Raw genomic sequence first — 22,234 nt, forward strand, 5'->3', positions numbered from 1 at the left:
TAGCTCTATACAATTGAACTCAACAGTATACTGTACAAATCCAAAATAATAACATCAACATCAGATAGGCGTACATAAACAAAAAAATTGACGTGCATATATTCTCAAATTTGTTGGGCACGTACGTCTCAGCCTCTCAGGATTGGGAGCCAACAAGAAAAAAAGGAAAAGAAAAGAAATAAGATGAGAAAAAATGTATATACTTAATATACTTATACTTATTTTCAATTAAATCACTAATGGTGTTAAAAGGATGGAATTGGGATTGAAATTAAAATTAAAAAAATGACAATTAAAGACCCCTAAGGTTATTAATTTTAATTGATGACCATAAAATATTAAAATTTCAATTAAGGGTCATGGAATTTTAAAAAAAATATGAATTGTCTTAAATGCCCTTTAGGAAAAAATTACAAAGTGAAGTTAGTAAATTTTCAAGTTACTTTTGTATATTCAAAAATGACATTGGAATGTAAGTTTATTTCATATTGAAAAACAATTTATTTCCAAATATGGTTCCTTGTTTTTCAATTGACATTAACAATATTTTTATGCCATGATAGTGATTTGAGCAGTATCATCTCTTTATTTTTCAAATGGTCTAACTATATATTAATATGGATTCACAGGCAATTTAAAGCCTAAACTATAGCTTTGGGGTGATTTAAACTCTAAATTTAAGTTCATTTTGAACCTTAAATAATTAAAATTGGGAGAATTTCACCCATATTATGAAATTTTAACAAATATTCATTGGTTTTTTTAAAAATTTAGATTTAATGGGTAATTTTCACCAAATTTCACTATTCGTCTCTTTCCTACCCTCATTTAGTGAAAATTGCATAGTAAGCCTTAATTTGACAGACGTTTATTTAAGCTTAACAATGGAAGCACAATTGTTTCAATTTTAATTGTTTAAGGTTTAAAATGTACTTTTTAAAAATTTATAGTTTTAAATTGCCTCTGGACCTATATAGTTCAGAGTTAAATTAGATATTAACCCTATTAACAAGCATAAAATTTAACAAGTTGTTTGGTTTGTATTTATGATGAAATTAGTAAATTCTTAAATTACTTTATACGTTCATAAGTGATCTTAAAATATTTTAAAAGTGAATTTCTTTCATATTAAAAAATAATTTATTTGTGATTCCTTATTTTGCTAATTAACATTAATTATATTCTCATTTTACAATAGTGATTTTAATAATATTATATATATTTTAGTACTTAGTTGAGAGTAATTTTATAAAGTTATGTATGCTTTTTTTTAAGTAAAAAACTTTATCTTTAATTAAGATTTTAATATTTTATAATCCTTAATTAAAATTAATAACGTCAAGGAGTCCTTAATTGTCAATTTTCCTTAAAATTGGGTCAGCCTACTTTTATCATGCTTGGTACAATGAATTAATTGTTACTTGAGCTTGAGATTGGACACACCTATAGAAAAGGTGATATTAGGTATTTATTTTTGGGATTGAAACTTTTCAAACCAAAATGCCCTTCGTCAAGCTCCCAAAGTCAAAATGTTACCTCTTTCTTCCGTCTCAACCATCACCGAACACCCCCCCAAGGCCACTTTGATAATTCAAAATTCAGTGTGCGCAATGATAATTTAGGAAAGCTAAATGAACATGAGATCCTATTCTAAAAATGAGACAAACTTCTCCGTCGGCCCCTTCATTTAAGGACGACGAAAGTACTATGAACTCTCTCTTTGATTTTGCAAACCTTATTAAAACCTCCTATTTATTCTCAAAATCTACACTGTGGCCTATGTCCGGACTCCATTCGAATATTTAGTTAAAGATTCTAACATTTCCTTTGACAGTTAGAAGTTTGAACTTATTCGAAATTAATTTTAAATATCCTTACACCTTGAAATTCATAAATTCAATTTCGCTCACGCATATTGCCCTGCAAGGATGCTAGCTCTTAGAACCGCCAGCGAGTCCACCTCTCCGATCGTCTCCGACACATCTGAAGAGCTATATTAATGGAGTTGTAATGTATCTAAACTAATTTCCGTTACCTGCTTAGTCATTAGTATTAAATTGGATAATGTCGAAATGTCTCTGGGTTTTTTTTTTTTTTTTGGAGGTGGGCCAGTGTGGGTGGCAAAAGTAGGGTTAGTGGGTGGTTTATTTTTTGGGGTTAAATATTTTTCTCCATATTAATCCATGTTTAATTTATTTAACATTATATTTCTCAGAGTTTCAAATCATTCGGTGCGAAAATATTCGATTAAATGTGTTTAAAAGTAGTTATTAATTCAAAAAAAATTAACCAACTTAAAAATGTCAAATTGAACTGAGATTTAAGAAATTCTTTTTAAAAACATACCTGTGAACTTAAAAAATAATCAAAATATATATATATATATATATATTTGGCTGAGCAAGTGTTCGAAATATTACTAAAGGAGTCCGTGTAAGACAGGGGCGATTTGGTTAAAAAAAAATAAAACAAAATTAAGTGATAGAGCAGCTTATTAACGGAATCCGTGAATGACAGGTGGAAATATCTTTTAAAGAATGAAGTGGGGACTAGTGGAATGCAATGCAATTTTTTATTTTTACCTTTTGGCAGCTTCCAGGAGCTCTGTTTTCATTTAAAAAATTATAAATTTGAGGTATTTGAGAGCCGTGAATTTTGAAGTCATGGTTTCTTAGTCGTAGATGCCACTGGCTGCAGAATCTGGGCAAAGTAAATAAAAAAAAAAAGAATATTACAAGATTTTAACTATTAATAATGAGTCAGATTGAGTGGGCCTATGATGTTTCGGCCATAGGACTTCATTTGGGAACCTTTATTTGTTTGCATATATGCGGGGCGGAAAAAAAAGAAAACATTGTTTGGATAAAAAAAATTTCCTGGTTATCAGCAGTCACCAACATCAGATTCAGATGGAGAATGAAGACTCTGATAAATAATTAAACAGGAAAAAAGAAAAGCAACAAAAAAACAAATATTTTGCTGACCCCATCAGCTGACTGCTGTATTTCCTCACCTAATTCCCTTACTAAATTGTTGCGTTTGAACTTTAAATTTCGTCATGATTATCCAACACCTTTATGATGGTAGGGCGACGTCAGCCTGTCACCTGCTAATTAATTAGTACAGCACTTCAATGAATTATTTTTACTCTATTTATAAATTACTAACATAAAATTATTTTTATTAATTTTATCAATATCAAAATAAAAAAATAAAAATGTGTAATATTTTAAATATATTATTATATAATAGATTTAAATTTTCATGAATAATAATTTTAAAAATATTTTTTAAATATTACCTAAAAAGTCACATTATGATTTATAAATGAGACTAAATAAATCTTTTAAAATGTGCCTCATGAATAAGACCAGAAAAAATATTTCACACAAAGTAAGAAAAATCTTAAAATTTATTAGATTTGTCTAAAAATTTAATAATTTATCAACATTATCCTTGTTAAATGTATATACTTTAATAATATATTTTTTCTCCAACATTTAGTGGATGATAAAGGAAGAAATTTATGATAAAAATTAAATGAGATGATTTATAGATAAGAGCAAAAAATAATATACTCATTTTTAGATGGATTGAACAGCCAATTCATGCACTTTGAACACAAAGCATTTAGATATCTAGATACCATTTTATATTTATGTATTTAAAAATATCTTTTATTTAATACTTCATTTATTAAGAATATTAAAAAAGAGAATATAATTAAATAAAACTTTATTTTTATCAAGGCATTGTATATTTTAAGATGTCTAACCTTCAAGAATGTTTTATAATTTAAAATGAAGCTAATGTGTAGACGGTATCTTTTATTCCCTTCTAATAAAATTATATGATACTTTTAATTACTTTATAATGGCTAAAAAAAGTTGACGGAATGCATTGTATATAATGAAAATTCATACAGTATATAATATCCATATATAAAAAATCATACTATTTATAAGTAATGTCATAATTTAATTACAGCTCGTTTAATAGGATGAAAGAGATTTTAATAAAAGTGAGAGTGGAATAAAAAATGAAAGATGAAGACAAAATAAGATGGAAGTGGAGTTTTAAAATATGTTTGCTATATACTGAAAAGCAGGATATAAGTTTTAATTGAAATATGTATTTATAATATAAAAATACTAAAATGCCCTAAACCAAAAACAAAAAAAAAAAAAAACAAAGAAACTCTTCAACCGTAAAAGCATCCTCAACCAGCCCAAGAAATCAATACAACCATAGCCTTCGTGCTTGAAAACTGAATCAACGCGAAAACATCAAAATCACCCAACAAATTCAATAATTAATCAAGCATTTTTGAAAAAGATATGTGGCCAAAATAAATTTCTTTAGAAAGATCAATATTATATTTAATATATTTCAAAGATAGTCAAATCTCTTCTAGAATGAATCCACCTTCTCCTGCACTTCCATGGCTACATCATCTTTCATTATTAAGGAAGATGGTGTTGGTGAAAGAGATGCAGAGGGCGAACGGTGGAAGGGATGCCCTCAAGGATGAAAGAGATTGATGGGTAAAATAGTCTTGAGCCATTTTTTACTAAGGAAATGAGGGAGGAAGTGGGTTCCATAAATCTAAAGGTAAAAGTGAATTCTATCAATTTTGATAGAATTAAATTCTTTAGAGAAATGAAATTCATTGCAACAAATAATTTATTTTCACAATTTTAATTTCACTTCCAATTATCTAATCCCAATTTCATGCTACTAAATGGGACATTATTACACAACACAATTTTCTCATCGTTTAGAAATAACATTATGTCTTAGGTTTAATTTTTGTTTTCAAATAATTATGAGTTCATAATTTCAACTAAACATTAATTATATATGTTTATGCTATTTTATCATTAATTAATAAAAATGATTATATGCAGAGCTAAAATATATATCCCCCGTCCTAATCACATGCATAAACAAGTTTTGACGATGAAATAATCAAGCATCCAATATTCCATGCACAAATTATAAACCAATGACCAAATATTGTGTTGCGCGGAATATGAATCTTGAATTTGTATTTATATAATTTTATAAACAATAATAAGTAGCTTTCATTTCAGTGTACTAGTATTTATAAATATTGATTCAATCAAATGCATTATTAATTGAATGAATAAACCAGGGGATATTTTCTTGTGTATTTTTCTGGCTCTGTAAACCCATATTTTCATCATCAAAATGCACGACGTGATATTGAGTAGAATTGTTTTACAATAAAAAGCTACATTTTCTCTACCCCTGAAATAAATTTAAGGCGACTAAATATTTACATGAATACCACACACGAAATGCTATTGAATTATGATAGATTATTTTGTTACGTTTACGATGTATGCACCAGTTTTACAATAGATTAGATGAGATATATTGTATACACGATCACCATGAAATGAAGGTGTGAATTTTTCCCCAACCTAGACCATGCTCTAGAATCTACAGGGAACTGAACAATAAGCCAAAGGATTGATTCCTTCATTTTTCGTCAAGACACTGGATGCATGCTTAAACGCACCTGCGGTAATGAGGCCTCCTTGTCCTTGCGTGGTCCGGTCCGGTCACTATATGATCAGCGCAGTGGGTATCGCCGTCGTCAGACATGTAGCCATCTTTCTTCATTATTTTGTCATATCCCCGAATCTTTACCAGCGGCCCACTTCAACACATGTTAACTAATAATATTATACAATTGTTTCCAAGTTGAAATTCAAACCGTCGAATACGACCGTCCTCGTCTGGTCAAGGTGGCGCATGTGTAATTATATAACCATATCACGTGCCCCCCCGCCCAGTGTTACCCCCAGGCAAAGCTAACGTCAAACAGAGGGATCCATCGGAGATCGATCGCTGATCACTTGTCGGAGAGAATTATTGATGGAAGAGGGGACCGGGAGCGAGAATAAGAACGGAAGGGAGAATAGTGGAGAGCTAAGATACCGGGGGATACGGCGGAGACCGTGGGGTAAGTTCGCCGCAGAGATTCGTGACCCGACCCGGAAGGGGACTCGCATTTGGCTGGGGACCTTCGACACCGCCGAGGAGGCTGCCAGGGCCTACGATGCCGCCGCTTTTCATTTCAGGGGTCACCGAGCCATTCTCAATTTCCCCAACGAGCATCAATCTCTTCATCCTCCTACTTCATCACTGCCTCTGCCCCTGTCCTCTTCTTCTCGTGATTCTTCCAGACTCCCGCCACCCGACGCCGACGGTGCTGTGGAGTTCGAATACCTGGACAACAACTTGCTGGATGAACTCCTTCAACAACAAGTTTACCCGCCACCCTGACTTCCCCAACTGAATTATTCTTGTATCGCACAATGGAATCAATTCGTTGGTTTCTTTTTCTTTCTTTTATTTGCTTCTTTTCATGTGTCAGCAATTAAGTTTCATGGTGATGTATTTTGTGAACACTGTTCCGTACCGTCTTTTCCCTAATACTTTCAGTTTCACTAATCAATGAATGTTGATATCTCCAATCCAAAATCTCAGCCCCGTGTGACTGAGGTCGGTGGTTGATGTTCCATTGGGGTCATTTTATTTTTCTCTGAATTGATAATTAACACCCACGGACGACCCATTTGTATTAATTTTACAGCGGATATGTATTAATTTGCTGGCGTCGCTGCGTCATCCACTACATCCAATCACAATGTGGCAAAATGATCCCTTTAATACCAGATTCTTATCTTGTTTTTGCACTAAAAATAATTAAATTGAAATGGGAGCTTCTTCAGTTACTCACGTATGATGCAGCAATGGCAGAAGCAATAAAGAAAGACACTTAATGAGTCAATTAAAATAAATTTTGAGGGAGCTTAATTATGCAGAAATTTCAAGGGTGAGGCCTTTTTAAGCTTTGAAGCCTGGCTCAATAAGTGAGGGTTCATAGATTAACTTATACATATGTGTCTATGTATATTCATTACTCACCCCCTCCGTCCACTAATCCACTTCTATGGGCCGTCATTTCAATTCTATCATTTATATTCGATGACCCAGCGTTTACTATTTTGTCAACACACTCAAAGAGATTGATTTCCTCATTCTCCTTACGCGGTTGAATGCCGCCTTGTTCAATCCCACCTCATGTTCTTTCCTTTAGTTTTTGTTCGTTTTCTCTAGACATTTCTTCAGTTATTATACCCATTCTCGTGTGTTCCCTTTGCAATAAGGAGGAAAATACCATCAACGTTGCTTTAACAAAACATAATGAAATTGAAATTCTTTTTATTCAATCTTTTTACGTAATTTGAAATTAAGAAAAAAATGTTGATAGATAACTAAGGGCGGTTACAGGGTGTATCACATGTCTCAGTCTTACATTTTCCTTGTGGAGTCTTGACAGTTAATTGACCATTAATTACTGACGTTAGAACAGTTCTATTACAGGAGCAGGTTGTCTGCTACAAAAAAATGTATATATAATGATTATTTTTGTTAATATATAACAGTTTTTAATTGCTGTATAATCTAAATAAAATTATATACTAGCAGTTTTTAATTACTTTATAGTTGGTATCTATGTAACTCCACCTATGTTTATAGTCGGTCCCAAGCCCGAGTAAAGGAGGAGGGTTGTGTTAGGCCATCAACAGCCAATGTAAAAATTTGTTGAATCTATCATGAACATGGACAATAGACGTTATAATGTTAATACTAGGTCGTTGCCCGTAAGTAACGCGCTGCATGGCTCGAGTACAGTGATAAGTGAGTTAGAGCCGCTGCATCGGCGCCCGGATGTAGTGTTAAATGAGCAAGGGCTACCGCGTCATTCTAGACGCACGCGGCTAAAGAAGTTAGTCCATAAGAGCAAAATTAGATTTGGTACTTGGAATGTTGGGATATTAAATTGTAAATCTGTAGAGGTTGTAGGGGTTATGATTCAAAGGAAATCAATATCCTTTGCTTGCAAGAAACAAAATGGCGTGGAGAAGAAGCTAAGGATATTCAAGGTTTCAAACTTTGGTATACAAGAAAAGTAAGTGCACGCAATGGAGTAGGCATCATTATAGATAAGAAGTAGAAGAAGAACGTTGTAGAAGTTAGCAGAATTGGAGACAGAATTATTTCTTTAAAAATGATAATTGGACGTGAGACTGTTAATATTGTTAGCGCTTATGCGCCGCAAGTCGGGACAGAAGCCAGTCTTAAGGAATTATTTTGGGAGGATCTGGAGGGGTTGATTCGACACATACCACAGAGTGAAAAGATTTTTATTGGAGGAGACTTTAATGGGCATGTTGGGAGGGAAGCTGGTCAGTATGCGAGGGTGCATGGTAGTTTTGGTTTTGGAGAGCTAAACAATGAAGGACAAACTCTTCTTGATTTCTCATTGGCGTATGATTTTAAGATTGCCAACACTTGTTTCAAGAAGAGAGATGAGCATCTCATCACTTACAAAAGTGGAGCCTCAAGATCGCAGATTGATTTTCTTTTGGTTAGGAACACAGATAGAAAACTTTGTAAAAATTGTAAGGTGATCCCCGGAGATACTGTAACGACACAACATAGGGTCTTAGTCCTTGATGTGTGTATTATGAGTAAAATTCAAAAACGTCGACAAGTAGTAACACCAAGGATTAAGTGGTGGCAATTAAAAGGTGAGAAGCAAGATATTTTCAAACGAAATCTTTTGGATAAAGGAATTTGAGATTCTCAGGGAAGTGCTAACATCATATGGGAGGATATGGCTAAAAAGATACGGGAGGTTGCAAAAGTAGTTTTGGGAGAATCGAAAGGTTCTGGTCCGAGAGATAAGGAGTCTTGGTGGTGGAATAATAGTGTACAGGACAAAATCAAGTATAAGAAGAACTGTTTTAAAGCCATACATTTGTGTAACAATGAGGAAAATTGGGAGAGGTATCGTATGGCTAAGAAGGAAACTAAGAGAGCTGTGGGTGAAGCTCGTTCTAAAGCTTTTGAAGAATTTTATAAGAACCTTGAGATGAAGGAAGGAGAGCAAAATATTTATAAGATTGCCAAGAATAGGGAAAGAAAATCAAGAGATCTAGAACAGGTAAGGTGTATTAAGAATGAAGAGGGAAGAATTTTAGTTACTGATGATGAAATTAAAAATAGATGGGAGACTTATTTTTCTAAACTTCTTAATGATGGAGAGGATTCATCTAGTAACTTGGAAGATTTAGTAACTGGTGAAGGAGAACAAAATTTGTCATTCTATCGAAAAATACGTGATAAGGAGGTAAAGGAAGCTCTTAAGAAAATGACAAATGGTAGAGCTAACGGACCTGATTGTATATCTATCGAAGCGTGGAAATGTTTAGGTGAAGAAGGGGTGAGATGGTTAACTAAGTTATTTAATGTGATTTTACGGTCCAAGAAAATGCCTGATGAGTGGAGGAGAAGTACATTAATTCCTATTTATAAAAATAAAGGAGATATTCAGAATTGTACTAACTATAGAGGGATTAAACTCATGAGCCACACAATGAAATTGTGGGAGAAAGTAATTGAGCACAGGTTGAGATTGGAGACAAGTATTTCTGAGAATCAATTTGGTTTTATGCCAGGTAGATCAACTACAGAGGCGATTTATCTACTAAGGGGATTAATGGAAAAGTATCGTTGTAAAGATAAAGATCTACACATGGTTTTTATTGATTTGGAAAAAGCTTATGACCGTATACCAAGAGAAGTTCTTTGGAAAGCGTTGGAAAAAAAGGAAGTACGGATTGCTTATATTAAAGCCATACAAGATATATATGAGGGGGTAAAAACTAGTATAAGAACGCCTAGTGGTCAAACAAAGGATTTTCCTATAAAGATTGGACTACATCAGGGATCATCTCTGAGTCCTTATTTGTTCAACTTGATTTTAAATGTTTTGACGGAACATATTCAAGAGGAAATTCTGAAATGTATGCTCTTCGCGGATGATATAGTTCTTATAGCAGAGACAAGAGAAGAGGTTAATTACAAACTTGAATTATGGAGGAGGACATTGGAGTCGAAAGGTTTTCGTCTGAGTAGAAGTAAGACGGAATATTTATATTGTAAATTTAGTAAAGGACTATTCGAAAATAATTTGGAAGTGAAATTGGGAGATCAAATTATACCTCAAGTGGAAAAGTTTAGATATTTGGGAGCCATTATTCAAAATGATGGCGAAATCAGTGGAGATATTTCACATAGAATTCAAGCTGGGTGGTTTAATTGGAGAAAAGCTAAAGGAGTTATTTGTGACCGTAAGGTACCTAATAAACTTAAAGGAAAGTTTTATCGTACTACTATCAGACTGGCAATGTTATATAGTAGTGAATGCTGGGCTCTAACGGGACAGCAAGAGCATAAAGTTAGAGTAGTAGAGATGAGAATGTTACGATGGATGTGCGGACATACACGTAAAGATAAAATTCGAAATGAGCACATACGTGAAAAAGTGAGGGTGGCACCTATTGAGGAAAAAATGGTAGAAAATCGGTTGAGATGGTTTGGGCATGTACAAAGAAGATCAAGGGAGGCACCAGTGAGAAGAGTGGAACATATAACTTTGAGTTCGATTAAGAGAGGTAGAGAAAGGCCTAAGAGAACACTCTTAGAAGTTGTTGAACGTGATCTCTTAATTAATAATATTTCTAAAAGCTTAATAAATGATAGAGCACAATGGCGTCTTGCAATCCATGTAGCCGACCCCACCTAGTGGGATAAAGGCTTGTTGTTGTTGTTGTATAGTTGGTATCTATGTAGTGATTTTTTACAAATAACCATCATATAATTTGTTTCAGTTATTGGTCTCAAGCTTTTTTCAATACACTATATAACGGTTTTTTTCAAAACAACTATTATATAATTAGGCTCAGTTTTGATTATTTTTTATAATTTGCCCAACTAACTATATAGTAGTTATTTACAGAAAAAACAACTACGTAGACTAATCTATATAGCGGTTATATCATATAACCATTATATATATATATATATATTTGATTATATAGTGATTATTTTTAAATAACCACTTTGTAATTTATTTTTTTAAATAGAGGATTGCATTTTTAGCAGCTCCCTGCAATTGCTCCCTGCAATAACAAATAAACAGACATTCCCAACAATAACAATCCAACAATAGAGTCCCAAAAAAAAAAAACTAAAATTTGTGCGCATAATTAATCAATATTTTAAAATTCAACTTTATTCCCTTATAATAACATCTAAAATCTATTTAAAAGTAATTTAAAATTGTCAAAAAATGCCTATACAGTAGTTACAAGAAAAATTTCAAGTAAAACCCATTTACAAGTTGAATTGGAGAAATTTAACCAAAAACTAAAATTGACCAAAGTAAGTATGTTTTGCCTAAGTATAAAGAACCAAAATTAATTGAGCAAGCTAGTGGTTGTCTGCTTGCATATTTTACCCATTGCTTGAATAAATCTTGGGACAACTCATCGAGGACGTCTTCAATGTAGCTACAGCATATTCCTCTACGGATGCATCTATAAAATACCGTTAGGCCAAACATAACAAAAATTAAACTTAAGTATGTGACATGTGTAATAGAATGTAAATTATTAACATTAATAATGTAGAGATAAAAGACACACTTGGTCGGTTATATTTCATCATTTGGCACATGATTGACTATGTCTTTTATATACCTCATGATGCTATAACCAAAATCTGTGGTCTTGTTAAATTGTTTTGGACTCTTTTGATCAAACAAAAAAGAGAATTAGTTATAATATAATAAACTAAATTTGATAAAATAAATTTAGGATAAATATATACCATAATATAGTATTGTTCATTCAAGTACATCCTCATAATTGTGAGCTCTATGAATGGAAGGCAAAGTTTTTTTTTCTCTTCAAAACACGTGGACAATCCTACATGATAGTATGAAATTTTATATGAAAGACTGCATAGAAATAATAATTTACATACATATAAAAAATTAATTAACTGACTTATTATTGAATATTATCATGATATGTTTTAGGTTGCTCTCCATGAGGATTGAGGTACCAATTTATGCCTTTATATTAATTGATTGCAAGTAGCATCCAATAACCTTTATCACAATGAGCACATATTAGCATTTGTTGTACAAAATTAAATTAATTAAAAAATTCACATAAGACTATTAAAAATGATTCATTTGTCACAAAATGATACCAAGAAATTTTGACACTCCCAAGTCACATGTTGGTTTAAATAATCAGTGATGTCTTGTGATCTAATCTCTTGCTGTTTCTCGCTCATTACCCCCTACCATAAGGGGAAACGTGGAGACTTATCAAAAGCACCTATTTGAGAGGCTCCTAGGTGTTATCATCGATGTACGCAGGTTCTTTATATGTTAAAATAATATGATGATTAATGAAATATATTAAATATAAGTAAGTTATTTAAAATATATAATTGATTAGTAAATATTCCTCATGAAATGTTTACAAAGACTCGTGCTCTCCTTCCCATGGTTGACAACCTCTATTGCAAACTCATTATTAATGTTTTCCCAGGCATTGATATTGTCATAAACCTCTAGCTCAAAACAAATCACCATGCCTTTGGGGCAAAACATATACTGATTCAACATCTCACAGCTTAAAATTATGTCCTATTACACTTGAAATTTTTTTGACAACATAACAACTTAAAATTATCATACTCTTGATATTATGCCCTCTCTTTCTACAATTACAACATTAAAAAAAAATCTTCAAACCTATGTAGAGCAATAACTTATAAAAATGATAGCATATCCAAAAAGAAGTAGTTGAAAATATTTTAAATTAGACTATTTAACCATTATTTAAAAATAATTATTATATAGTTGTAAGATTGTATAACGGTTATTTTAAAATAACTGCTATACAATCTTTAGAGTAACTTTTTTAAAATCGTCTATACAACAATTATTGGAGATAACAACTATATAGCTTTAAACATTATTTTGTGATTAGTTGAAAAGAGAATTAAAAAAAATTAAAAACTACATTACAAGTTTTCTTATTAATTGTTGTATAATCCGAGAGACTTTATAACGGTTATGTTATATAACCGTTATATAATTTCTTGAATCTAATCCTATTTTGTTTATATAACGATTTTTCAAATAATTATTATATGGATGGGCCTGTATATTGGCAATTTTTCAGTAGTGTATTATATCCATTCTTGTGTGTTCCCTTTGCAATATGGAGGGAAATACCATTAATGTTGCTGGAACAAAAAATAGTGAAGCTGCATTTTTTTTTTCAATCCTTTTACATAATTGGAAATTAAGATAAAATGTTGATAGATAACTAAGGGTTACAATGCATATCACATGTCTTACATTTCTCTCATGGAGTATTGACTGTTAATTACTGATATTAGCACGTTTCTACTGTAGGAGTAGGCTCTCTCCTGCTTCCACTCTCGTAATCTCGATCCTGCCCTCAAAAGGATGGGTGGGTAATAAAAAAAAAAAATCTTGCTCTTATGAGGGTAGGATGGGAAGCAGGAGAATCTTACTTCGTTCTAGTGTTGTCGTAATTAAATATAAATTATGGACACATAAATATATTAATTAATGTATATAATTTAAATGACTTAGTAGTCATAAAATATAATATATTGTTAGTGTTCATAAGTTGCTTTATCCTGGTCTAGCTAGCTAGGACCTGCGAGACACAAATATTGTTCCAATAGCACGTGCATTCATTGATCTCCCATAATTTAATACGTTACGTTGCGCATTTAATCATTTTATAGAAAGACATGCAGGGATTCCAATAGGATTGATTTACAGATAAATTGATAACAATAAATCAGCTGCAAACGTATAATTCGTGTAACTAATTACCTTCTTCTGACATTATTCCAGCGTTGTTTTGTTTATTAAAACCAAGATCTTGTCGAATCGTACACATAATATAATGAAACGGTAAGTTTTGAAGAGTGCTTGGCAAGGCTGGGGGTCCCCAGACGTGACACTAATGTTTGTAAATTTTGTTATAATTTAAATCTGCAGAAAAAGGTAAGAGGCAGGTCCTAACGGAATAGTCAAGATCAGGCAGGGGCAAGTAACATGTGAAAAAGAATGAAAACCACACAAACCCAAACATTTTGTCACAAAGTCAAATCCCGACCCCACGTGCTTTTCCGTTTCCTAATCCGATTCATTCGATGGGTGTGTCTGGACTCGCAAGCCTTCTGATCTACTAATAATATAATATACCACCAATAATAATAATATAATATTTGTTCTTTCATAATGCAATCTGGTTTTAGAACCGTCTCCACACCATGGCCTCTGCGACTTGTTAGTCAAACCTATTTATCCCGTATGTCCAAGCCTGAGGCATTCCCGTTCACGGACTTCGGCTTTATGGCTACCTCGGACTCTGCTTTACCCGTATTCGCCATCGTTGTGCTCAGCATCATGGCCATGGCTTTCTTGCTCATCGGCTACTTCACTTTCGTCACCAGATGCTGCTCTTACTGGCACCACCTCAACCCTCTCACATGGCTTTCCATTCTGCGTCCCAGACACAGCGAAGAACCGTTCATAGCTCTCTCCCCCACCATGTGGAATCGTGGCCTCGATGAATCCATCATCCGAGAAATACCCACATTCCAGTTTGTCAAAGGTGAGGATCATGCTGGTAGTGTGAGCACTGTGTATGGGTGCGTGGTATGTTTGAGTGAGTTTCAACAACAGGACATGCTCAAAGTTCTGCCCAAATGCAGCCACGCTTTTCACTTGGACTGTGTTGACATTTGGCTTCAGAGCAACGCCAATTGTCCTCTTTGCAGATCAAGCATTTCGGGTACCGCTCGTCCTCCATTGGACCATATTGTGGCACCCAGCTCTTCTCCCCAAGATTCTCAGTTACTCTCCAATATGGGTAGCGATGAAGACTTTGTGGTCATTGAACTGGGGGAAGAAGATGGGGGATCTCTGTCACTGGGGCAACATGAACGAAATCAGTCGAGCGGGGGAAGCTTGGCACCGAGCAGAAGTCGCTCTGCAAGGAAGATGGAGCAGAAGCTGGGGCACTTGAAACCGAGGAAGTGGCAGCACCTGTCCATCATGGGAGACGAGTGTATTGATACGAGGAAGAAAGATGAACACTTCTGTATTCAGCCCCTTCGAAGATCTTTCTCCATGGATTCTGCAAATGATAGGCAAGTTTACTTGGAAGTTCAAGCCATTGCACAGCAGCCACATAGGCATCAAAACGAGGCAAGCGGGAGTGAAGACAGTAACAGTAACAGCAGAGGTCGAAGGTCTTTCTTTCCATTTCGTTATGGTCGTGGATCCAAAAATGCGGTGCTTCCCCTGGAGAACGAAGTCTGATGTAACAAATTTTGTTCCCTTTTTTTCTTGGTTGTTCTCTTAATTTCCAGTCGTTAATGTTAATATCTTCAAAGTGGGGGATTAGAAATGAGTGACACAAAAAACAATAGAGCGCTTTTGCAATTATAGGGAATGGCGAAGTGAGTCGGACGGTGGAAGTGGAACAGAGGCATTGCTTTTAGTGTCATTTGCTTAGATTTGAAGGTGTATGTCTTCATTCACAATGAATGCGAATGATTGCTTCCATGTTCCCGTCATGCGTATTAGGGAGAGAATGCAGAGCAGCGGGACCCACCAGGAAGACAATGGGAAGCCATGAGTAGCAGCGGCATGAATGGGAAACGTCTCACTTGGGAAATCATCTCTGCCTTCTTTTTGTCTCTGAGCGATCATGCTTATATGGGAAAATGCAGCATAACAGCTATGAGGTGGGCTCTTTGCCACTGTAAGAGGCACATGAACATTCATATCCTACTTTTATCTTGTAAATTTTATAATCCAGTCAACAATTCCAGCATCAATAATACATCTCAGCCAATAATCTCAATTTACAACCTGGCTATCCACAGAAGTTTGACAAGTCAAACTTAACTTTTAAGACAGACGAAAATTAAGCAGACGTGAACAAACGACTCGCCCCCGCTTTCCTCGTGCCAAAGGTAATTCAAGATAACCCATAAATTTCCCAGGTTAAGCAGTCCACATTTTTTTCAAATGCGTATACCAGTTGATGTAAGAAAGATCAACGTTAATGGCATATTCACATGTCGCACAGAGCCGCTCCAATGAATATGAACAAGAATACATTTTCGGTAAGGCAGCTCTGACATCCCAAATCCCAAATCCAAGCTGAAAGCTGAAGCTCAGTAAAACCTTGACATCATAACAAAGAACCTATCTATATACAGAAAAGAATGCACAGGATTCCTTTACAAAGGAAGGGACAATCATGACTAAGAAACTAAAGCATTCCATATGCTTGGGAGAAGCAAGAACCTTCTGAAGCATCAATCAAAAGCTTGCAGTGTTTGGATTAACAGTGGCCACTTCTGGAGGTCTGCCATGGATATCATCAACATGAAATTTGAAGTCTCCCGTCTCCAAGTCATCTGGGCAAGTTGTTTTAGCTAATCTTTGATGGTCTCTCCAGTCCAAGTCTTGTTCTGGATCCTCCAAGCTCCTGTCAGAAAACTTATCATAATAATTCCACGATGTTCGGTAATTAAAATCTGGAGGCTCAAAAAAGCTTGTCTGAGCTTGCCCAACCTGCGGGCCACTTCTTGCCCACCAGTGATTTCTGATAGAGTGGGAACGGTCAGTAAAATTATGATCCTGAATTAAGCTTTCCTTGAAGATGGGAGCCAATGTGGAAGCCCCAAGATGAGATGCTGAGCTATCCTCGTGATATCCTTCATAACCAGGTACATTAGGAGCCAAGTTGGAGGGCAGTGGATAATCTCCCAAATGAAACTCAATTTCTTCGGATGATTCTGTTGGAGCTTTTCGCATAGTTGCATCATGAGGTCGAGATGTATAGTACCAATCTAGAAGATAAGGATGGTTATTTTGGTTGGCATCAATCAGCCACAACGAACCCAAGTGATTGCCAAATACACATGGCATTTCCCAGGACGTAAACCTGTTTCTGCTTCCGTAGATCCTGGTATTGGAACTACCCTTGCACGACCTAGGAGGAGGAAATGCATGGCTGCTTCCATGTCCTTGCCAATTTTGCTCTCTGAAGGTTCCAAGATTTAGCAAAAATTGCTTCCCCCTAGAATCTGATGCCCATGATGGATAACTACTCTGAAAACTGCAATAATAACAGCGTTTTTTTTCCCTTTATTATTTTGAGTTAATGACATTCAGATTTGGATTATGGCAACACATTTGTAAAATAATTGCTTTCACACAGCAATGGCAAAATACAAAACGAAGCGTTAGATGGGCAGAATCCGCGTGTTTCATTACAGCAGTGGTAAAGGCTTCTTGTAAACCTTTAACCTAAAAATAAAAAATAAATAAAAATGGCTTCATGGAAACTGAGAGGCATTGCCTAGGCACGATTATCAGTTTCTCCTCAATAATGACAACTGCTTTTATGGCTTGAAGGCAAGAACATTAAGCAAAGCGGCCATAAGCATTTCTAAATGTCTATATGTACCACCCCAAGAGGCTCATGATTTTTTTTTTTTTTTTGGTAAACCAAGAGGCTCATAATATTAACCAGAATGGATATGAAATATAGTACCACTTCATTGAGTCAGTTTCTGTGCACTTGACAAGCTCTGCCATAGAACATACCTCAAAAATGATTTCTCCATCTTCCCCTGAGAACTCCTCCGACTACGAGGTGCATTATGTGGGGAACCATAATTGCTGTTTCCATGCTCTTGAAAGTCAAAGACACTAAAACTGCAATAATAAAGAGAGTACAACAAAACAACCAAAATCACGTGTTGTTAACACAGCAAAAACTGGAAAGAGGAAGCAAAGGAGAATTTCACAAAGACACCCAAACAACTGGCATATGCAAATTGAAAAAGGATGTAAATCATGAGTCATAAAATTACATACTAACCTGCAAACATGGCCAACACCTTCAACATTCACTGTAAAATCTGCAATGAACTGCAAAATATCATCGACCCGCTGCAAAAAGAACAAAACAAGCAATTAAAACATTACAATGAATGGAAAATAATCAAAGTAGAGATTATGTCCAAGTATGGCAGGACCTTTGGGACAATAAACATAAGTAAATATGGAGTGAGAAAAATTGAGGCCATCTCCTCAAGTAACATCATCCCTGTATACTGAAATGCACAAAAACATAACAGCATGAGAAAGCAGTGCTGAACCCTATACTATCATGAAAATGCATTAAACCAATACCTTAGAGAGAATACCTGAAACAATGTTTCAAATTCAAGGTGAACCATTTCAGTGCTTTCTTTGCCACGCCATCTCTTTGGCATATAATGAGTATGTTGAACCACCATCAACATTGCTCCCTTGGGATCTAGGACCAGAAGCTCATTCACAACCACAGCCCTGCTAATTGCAGTTATTGTTCCAAAAACAGCACCATACCAAAATAAGTTTCGACCAAATATCTGCAATATTATTTTAGGAACAAGATATCTATCATTAGTGACTGTCATGATATTTCATGGTTTAACTTAATTTATGCAAAACTAGTAGAAATTCATTACATGGCCCTCTAGCAATGATTCCTCAAGAAAAGCAACGATGATCAGAATTGCAGCAAAACCACCCGATACAAAAGAGATGAACTTTGCAATGATAGATACTATAGGTGAAGGAAATTGCTTCAGATACTCAGAAGCATGTATTACACTGTTATTAACCCGATGCTTGAAGAGATGGTCCACCTGGAACACCAGTTACATAATTGGTAAGAGTATACATATGATAAAAGGGGACACCGGTAAGATGTAATCAAAACCATTGACCAGTCAAGAATTTATCATGAGAATATTTTCTTTAAACAGCTAGCTTTTTAAGAAGATCTAGAGTCAAGGAGCTTGTGATTTGGTGATATAAAGCAAGTAATCGTATCGCATCCCCTGATCTCCTAAATATAAAAACAGATGATAACTACATTGTATACACACTCCTGCCCATGAGCCTTTCCATATCGGTTCCATTCCTTGATTATTTTCCTCTCTGCTAACCCCATCATTATTTTTCCCTTCCTGTTCTTTATGCTTATTTTCAACAACAACCATAACTAGGCACTATCACTTTCGAACACTTAAAATCTTTAGAATGATATGATATTACAGGAGAACAAATAAATACAAATGATTTCAATGCATTAAATCTGAGTGACTCCCAACAGTTACATGCATCTTAGTTAAAACATACTTTTTTTGATCCTATTTATAAGTCACTTTGAGTATTATCACTTGAATTAAAAAAAATAATCTTAAACCTCATTAATTCTATCTAAAAATTCGACAAGTTTTCAACTTTACCACTATTAAATATACATATTTTAACAATAAAATACTTTAACATTTAATAACCTTAATAAAGGCAAAAGTGTAAAGATAGACACAAAAATCATTAAGGTGCCCTATAAATGAGACCAAAACAAATACTCTTTCTTTACCCTATAAATAGGACCAAAGAAATAACTTTTGTTCAAATAGTTCACACTACACAAGTAATATGGTTTTGTTTAAGAGATTAATATTTCATTTCTTTCACTAATGCTTAAAAGAAAATTGAAGACCCAGTTTAAATAATATTCAAGGTCTAGCATTTTGGTGACTGATAATATCATTCCATAGAGTAAAGCTTTTTTCCTCGTCAGGATTGCTAGTCAATAAATCCCCATGACTAAATCTTTCCTTTGTAAAGGATATATTCATACACTAACAAGAAGCCCACACAAGCAACAAGCAAAGTTGGGGGGAAATGTTAACAAAACAAGGTAAAAACAACGATGATACCTCATTGAATTCCCGAAACATCCACATAGACAAATTTGACCATCTTCGAGATGAAGCTGTACTTGGATGATTATAAAATTGTTCAGCATGCCTTAGAAAGAGATATACCAGCATGAATATGACAAGAAATGGAGAAAGTAAAAGCATTGCAAGCCCAACTACCATAAGCCTTTTCTTTAATGTCTTTGGATTAGACACAAAGTCCTGCTTAACACAAAAGTTTCTGCAAAGAAAACATGTTCAAAGGAGAACGTCATTGTCTTGGTTATAGCCCAAACTGCAAAAATAACATGTGGTTCAGAATGCTATATTTCTTATTCATCGAGTTCAGAGACAATATATACAGGTCTGGAGAATGGGGAATGCTTGCAGTCTATCTTAATTCACATGAATGGTGCTTGCAGTCTATATTAATTTTAATGAAGTAAAATTTCCATACAAAAAATGTTAGTTCAAGGGAAATCCAAATATACCGATCAAACATGCTATGTAAGATGCACCAATTCAAGGTCCACTCAAGGGTCTTGGTAAGTATTAGACGACATTGTGTTCCATTTGGACCAGAATTCACTGTAGGACCAGCACCAGGTACCCAATGAGAAATGGGGAATGCAAGCACCCCTTTGTTGAGCATTCCAATCAAGTAATTTTCCTTCCGCATCAATCTCATCACCATGTCATGAGCAGAAAGATCCTTGACCAAACAGAGCTGTTGTGAACTTTGTATCAAAACAACCTTTTCAAGGATGGTTGCCCAAGGCATGGTCTGGATATCATCGTCGGTTACATGAAGACTGCAAGGAAAACATGGTTAATCATGACAAAAAAAAAAAAAAAGCCTTATCAAGGAAAGTTATCATTTGCTTCAACTTTGTTTAGTATCTATACATACCTATTGTGGTAAAACTGACGGATTTCCAGAATGTCCTTTAGTTGATTAAAGAACCTCAAGAAACAAAATATCCAAAAGATGGAAAATATTCCCAAGTATACAACAATAATAGTTTTAGTAAGTGTTAGCGGGGTTAAGGGGAGTTGCCGAAGAGCCTCTTTTGCTAGATTACAGGGCTTGATTCCAGATTCAACTGCATCCATCCCACACTTTGCATTGCGAAGCCCATTCCAATCAACATATAGTAAAAAAAATCCAGAAAAGCATATGGTGAAACCTAGACTCAGAAGTTCAACAGTCCACTTTACAATGATGCACCCAAGCCCTTTCTCACAGTAGTAGCTGTAAAGCCTTTCGAAGAAGAGATCCAAATCAGCAATTAGCTCCACGTTCAAGCTCTCACCGGTCAGAAGCCCCGAAGGGCTCTCACTGCCTTGACTTGGGATCCTTCCATAGCCAGACAATTCAATCTCTCGGGGGACATTCAGAAGCAAACCTGATGTCAGTGATGATTCGCCTTGAAGTTTTGATTTGAATATACCAAAAGCACTGGCACCTCTTTGTCTGCTAAACATTGTTCACTGACAGTGATAGTAGGCATAAACAGCCAGTCCATGCCCCAAAGACTTGGTTGGTTGTGAAAAGCTTCTACAAACAAGACAAAGTTAATAATTAGTACAATCTCCGAAGAAATCATACAAGTATGCATGCTGCTGATGATGAAACGAGTCAAAAGTTATAACGGTCCAAACGAATTTTATCAAAAACAGCAAACTTTCCAGAGGCACATCCACTAGCCAAATACAATCAACGAATGCAGCGGAATGGAATGCTTTATGCAGCCGTTGAACTCAGCCTCCCCCTTGAAAAGACATCAAGAGCAATCTATATCTATAACATAAATGCTTCTTGGAAAAACACATGGACTTTCTCTCTGCAACACCAAAAAAAAGAAAAAAAGAATTGCAATAAAACGCATCATCATTTAACTGGATAACTCCGTGCGCATTAAAGTACGGCTTCTCAGAGAAATATTAGTTCTCCAAAACAAAAACCAATCACTCTATACAGTAACTCCACGACACTGCATGCAAGAGTAGACAAGCAATAAGCTAGTTGTGGCAACTAAAACTGATTCCAAGAGACAATAATCATAAAGTTTTCGGAACTATCCAAACCCGCAATTCCTTATCAAGAATGTCATTGAGAAAAAAAATAAAAAATAAAAAATCAGCTTGCAATAAAGATTTTATGAAAAGAGAGGAAGAAAGAGAATGTCAGACAAAGAAACAAATAAAGATGATAACTTAGCCTGAGCAGATAACACGAGAGGACCTAGATAATGAAGCTCTGATGGGAGAATAAGGTCAGGTAATGGAATTGACTAGTAAAATAGCGGTAAAAGCCAATTGGAGCCGAAGAATTCGGAAACTAAAGGCAAGAGGATAGTCGAAGACGAGGAAGACATGAATGAAAGCGAAGAAGACGACCCAGGCAAAGGAATGGTCCTGCGTGGAGAAAAATGGA

General features: G+C 34.8%; 3 protein-coding genes across 5 annotated transcripts; 2 read left to right on the forward strand and 1 right to left on the reverse strand.

Moving 5' to 3' along the window:
* Window positions 1-5,826: 5,826 nt before the first annotated feature.
* LOC129307343 (ethylene-responsive transcription factor ERF098-like) lies at window positions 5,827-6,601 on the forward strand. Its single transcript, XM_054948276.1, has one exon. The coding sequence runs from the start codon at window positions 5,905-5,907 to the stop codon at window positions 6,313-6,315; it is 411 nt and encodes a 136-aa protein (XP_054804251.1). The 5' UTR covers window positions 5,827-5,904; the 3' UTR covers window positions 6,316-6,601.
* A 7,682-nt stretch (window positions 6,602-14,283) lies between these two features.
* LOC129305751 (RING-H2 finger protein ATL1-like) lies at window positions 14,284-15,531 on the forward strand. The gene has a single exon (XM_054945787.1). The coding sequence runs from the start codon at window positions 14,321-14,323 to the stop codon at window positions 15,332-15,334; it is 1,014 nt and encodes a 337-aa protein (XP_054801762.1). The 5' UTR covers window positions 14,284-14,320; the 3' UTR covers window positions 15,335-15,531.
* Window positions 15,532-15,797: 266 nt separating this feature from the next.
* On the reverse strand, window positions 15,798-22,234 carry LOC129305749 (autophagy-related protein 9-like). Of its 3 annotated transcripts, XM_054945786.1 has the most exons (10): window positions 20,708-22,234; window positions 20,289-20,609; window positions 19,816-20,038; window positions 18,550-18,729; window positions 18,244-18,450; window positions 18,073-18,150; window positions 17,916-17,986; window positions 17,639-17,749; window positions 16,601-17,147; window positions 15,798-16,514 (listed from the first exon to the last, which is right to left on the reverse strand). In XM_054945786.1, exons 1-10 carry the CDS (start codon window positions 21,280-21,282, stop codon window positions 16,458-16,460), a joined length of 2,370 nt encoding a protein of 789 aa, XP_054801761.1. In that variant the 5' UTR covers window positions 21,283-22,234; the 3' UTR covers window positions 15,798-16,457. The 3 variants fall into 3 exon arrangements, with proteins under 3 accessions (XP_054801761.1, XP_054801759.1, XP_054801760.1); XM_054945784.1 differs by having other exon boundaries at window positions 15,798-17,147; window positions 20,708-22,233; XM_054945785.1 differs by lacking the exon at window positions 18,073-18,150 and having other exon boundaries at window positions 15,798-17,147; window positions 20,708-22,233.

This window comes from Prosopis cineraria, unplaced genomic scaffold (genome assembly GCF_029017545.1).
Source record: "Prosopis cineraria cultivar Desert tree isolate PC_DT_omini unplaced genomic scaffold, ASM2901754v1 PC3, whole genome shotgun sequence".
Lineage (NCBI taxonomy): Eukaryota > Viridiplantae > Streptophyta > Magnoliopsida > Fabales > Fabaceae > Prosopis > Prosopis cineraria.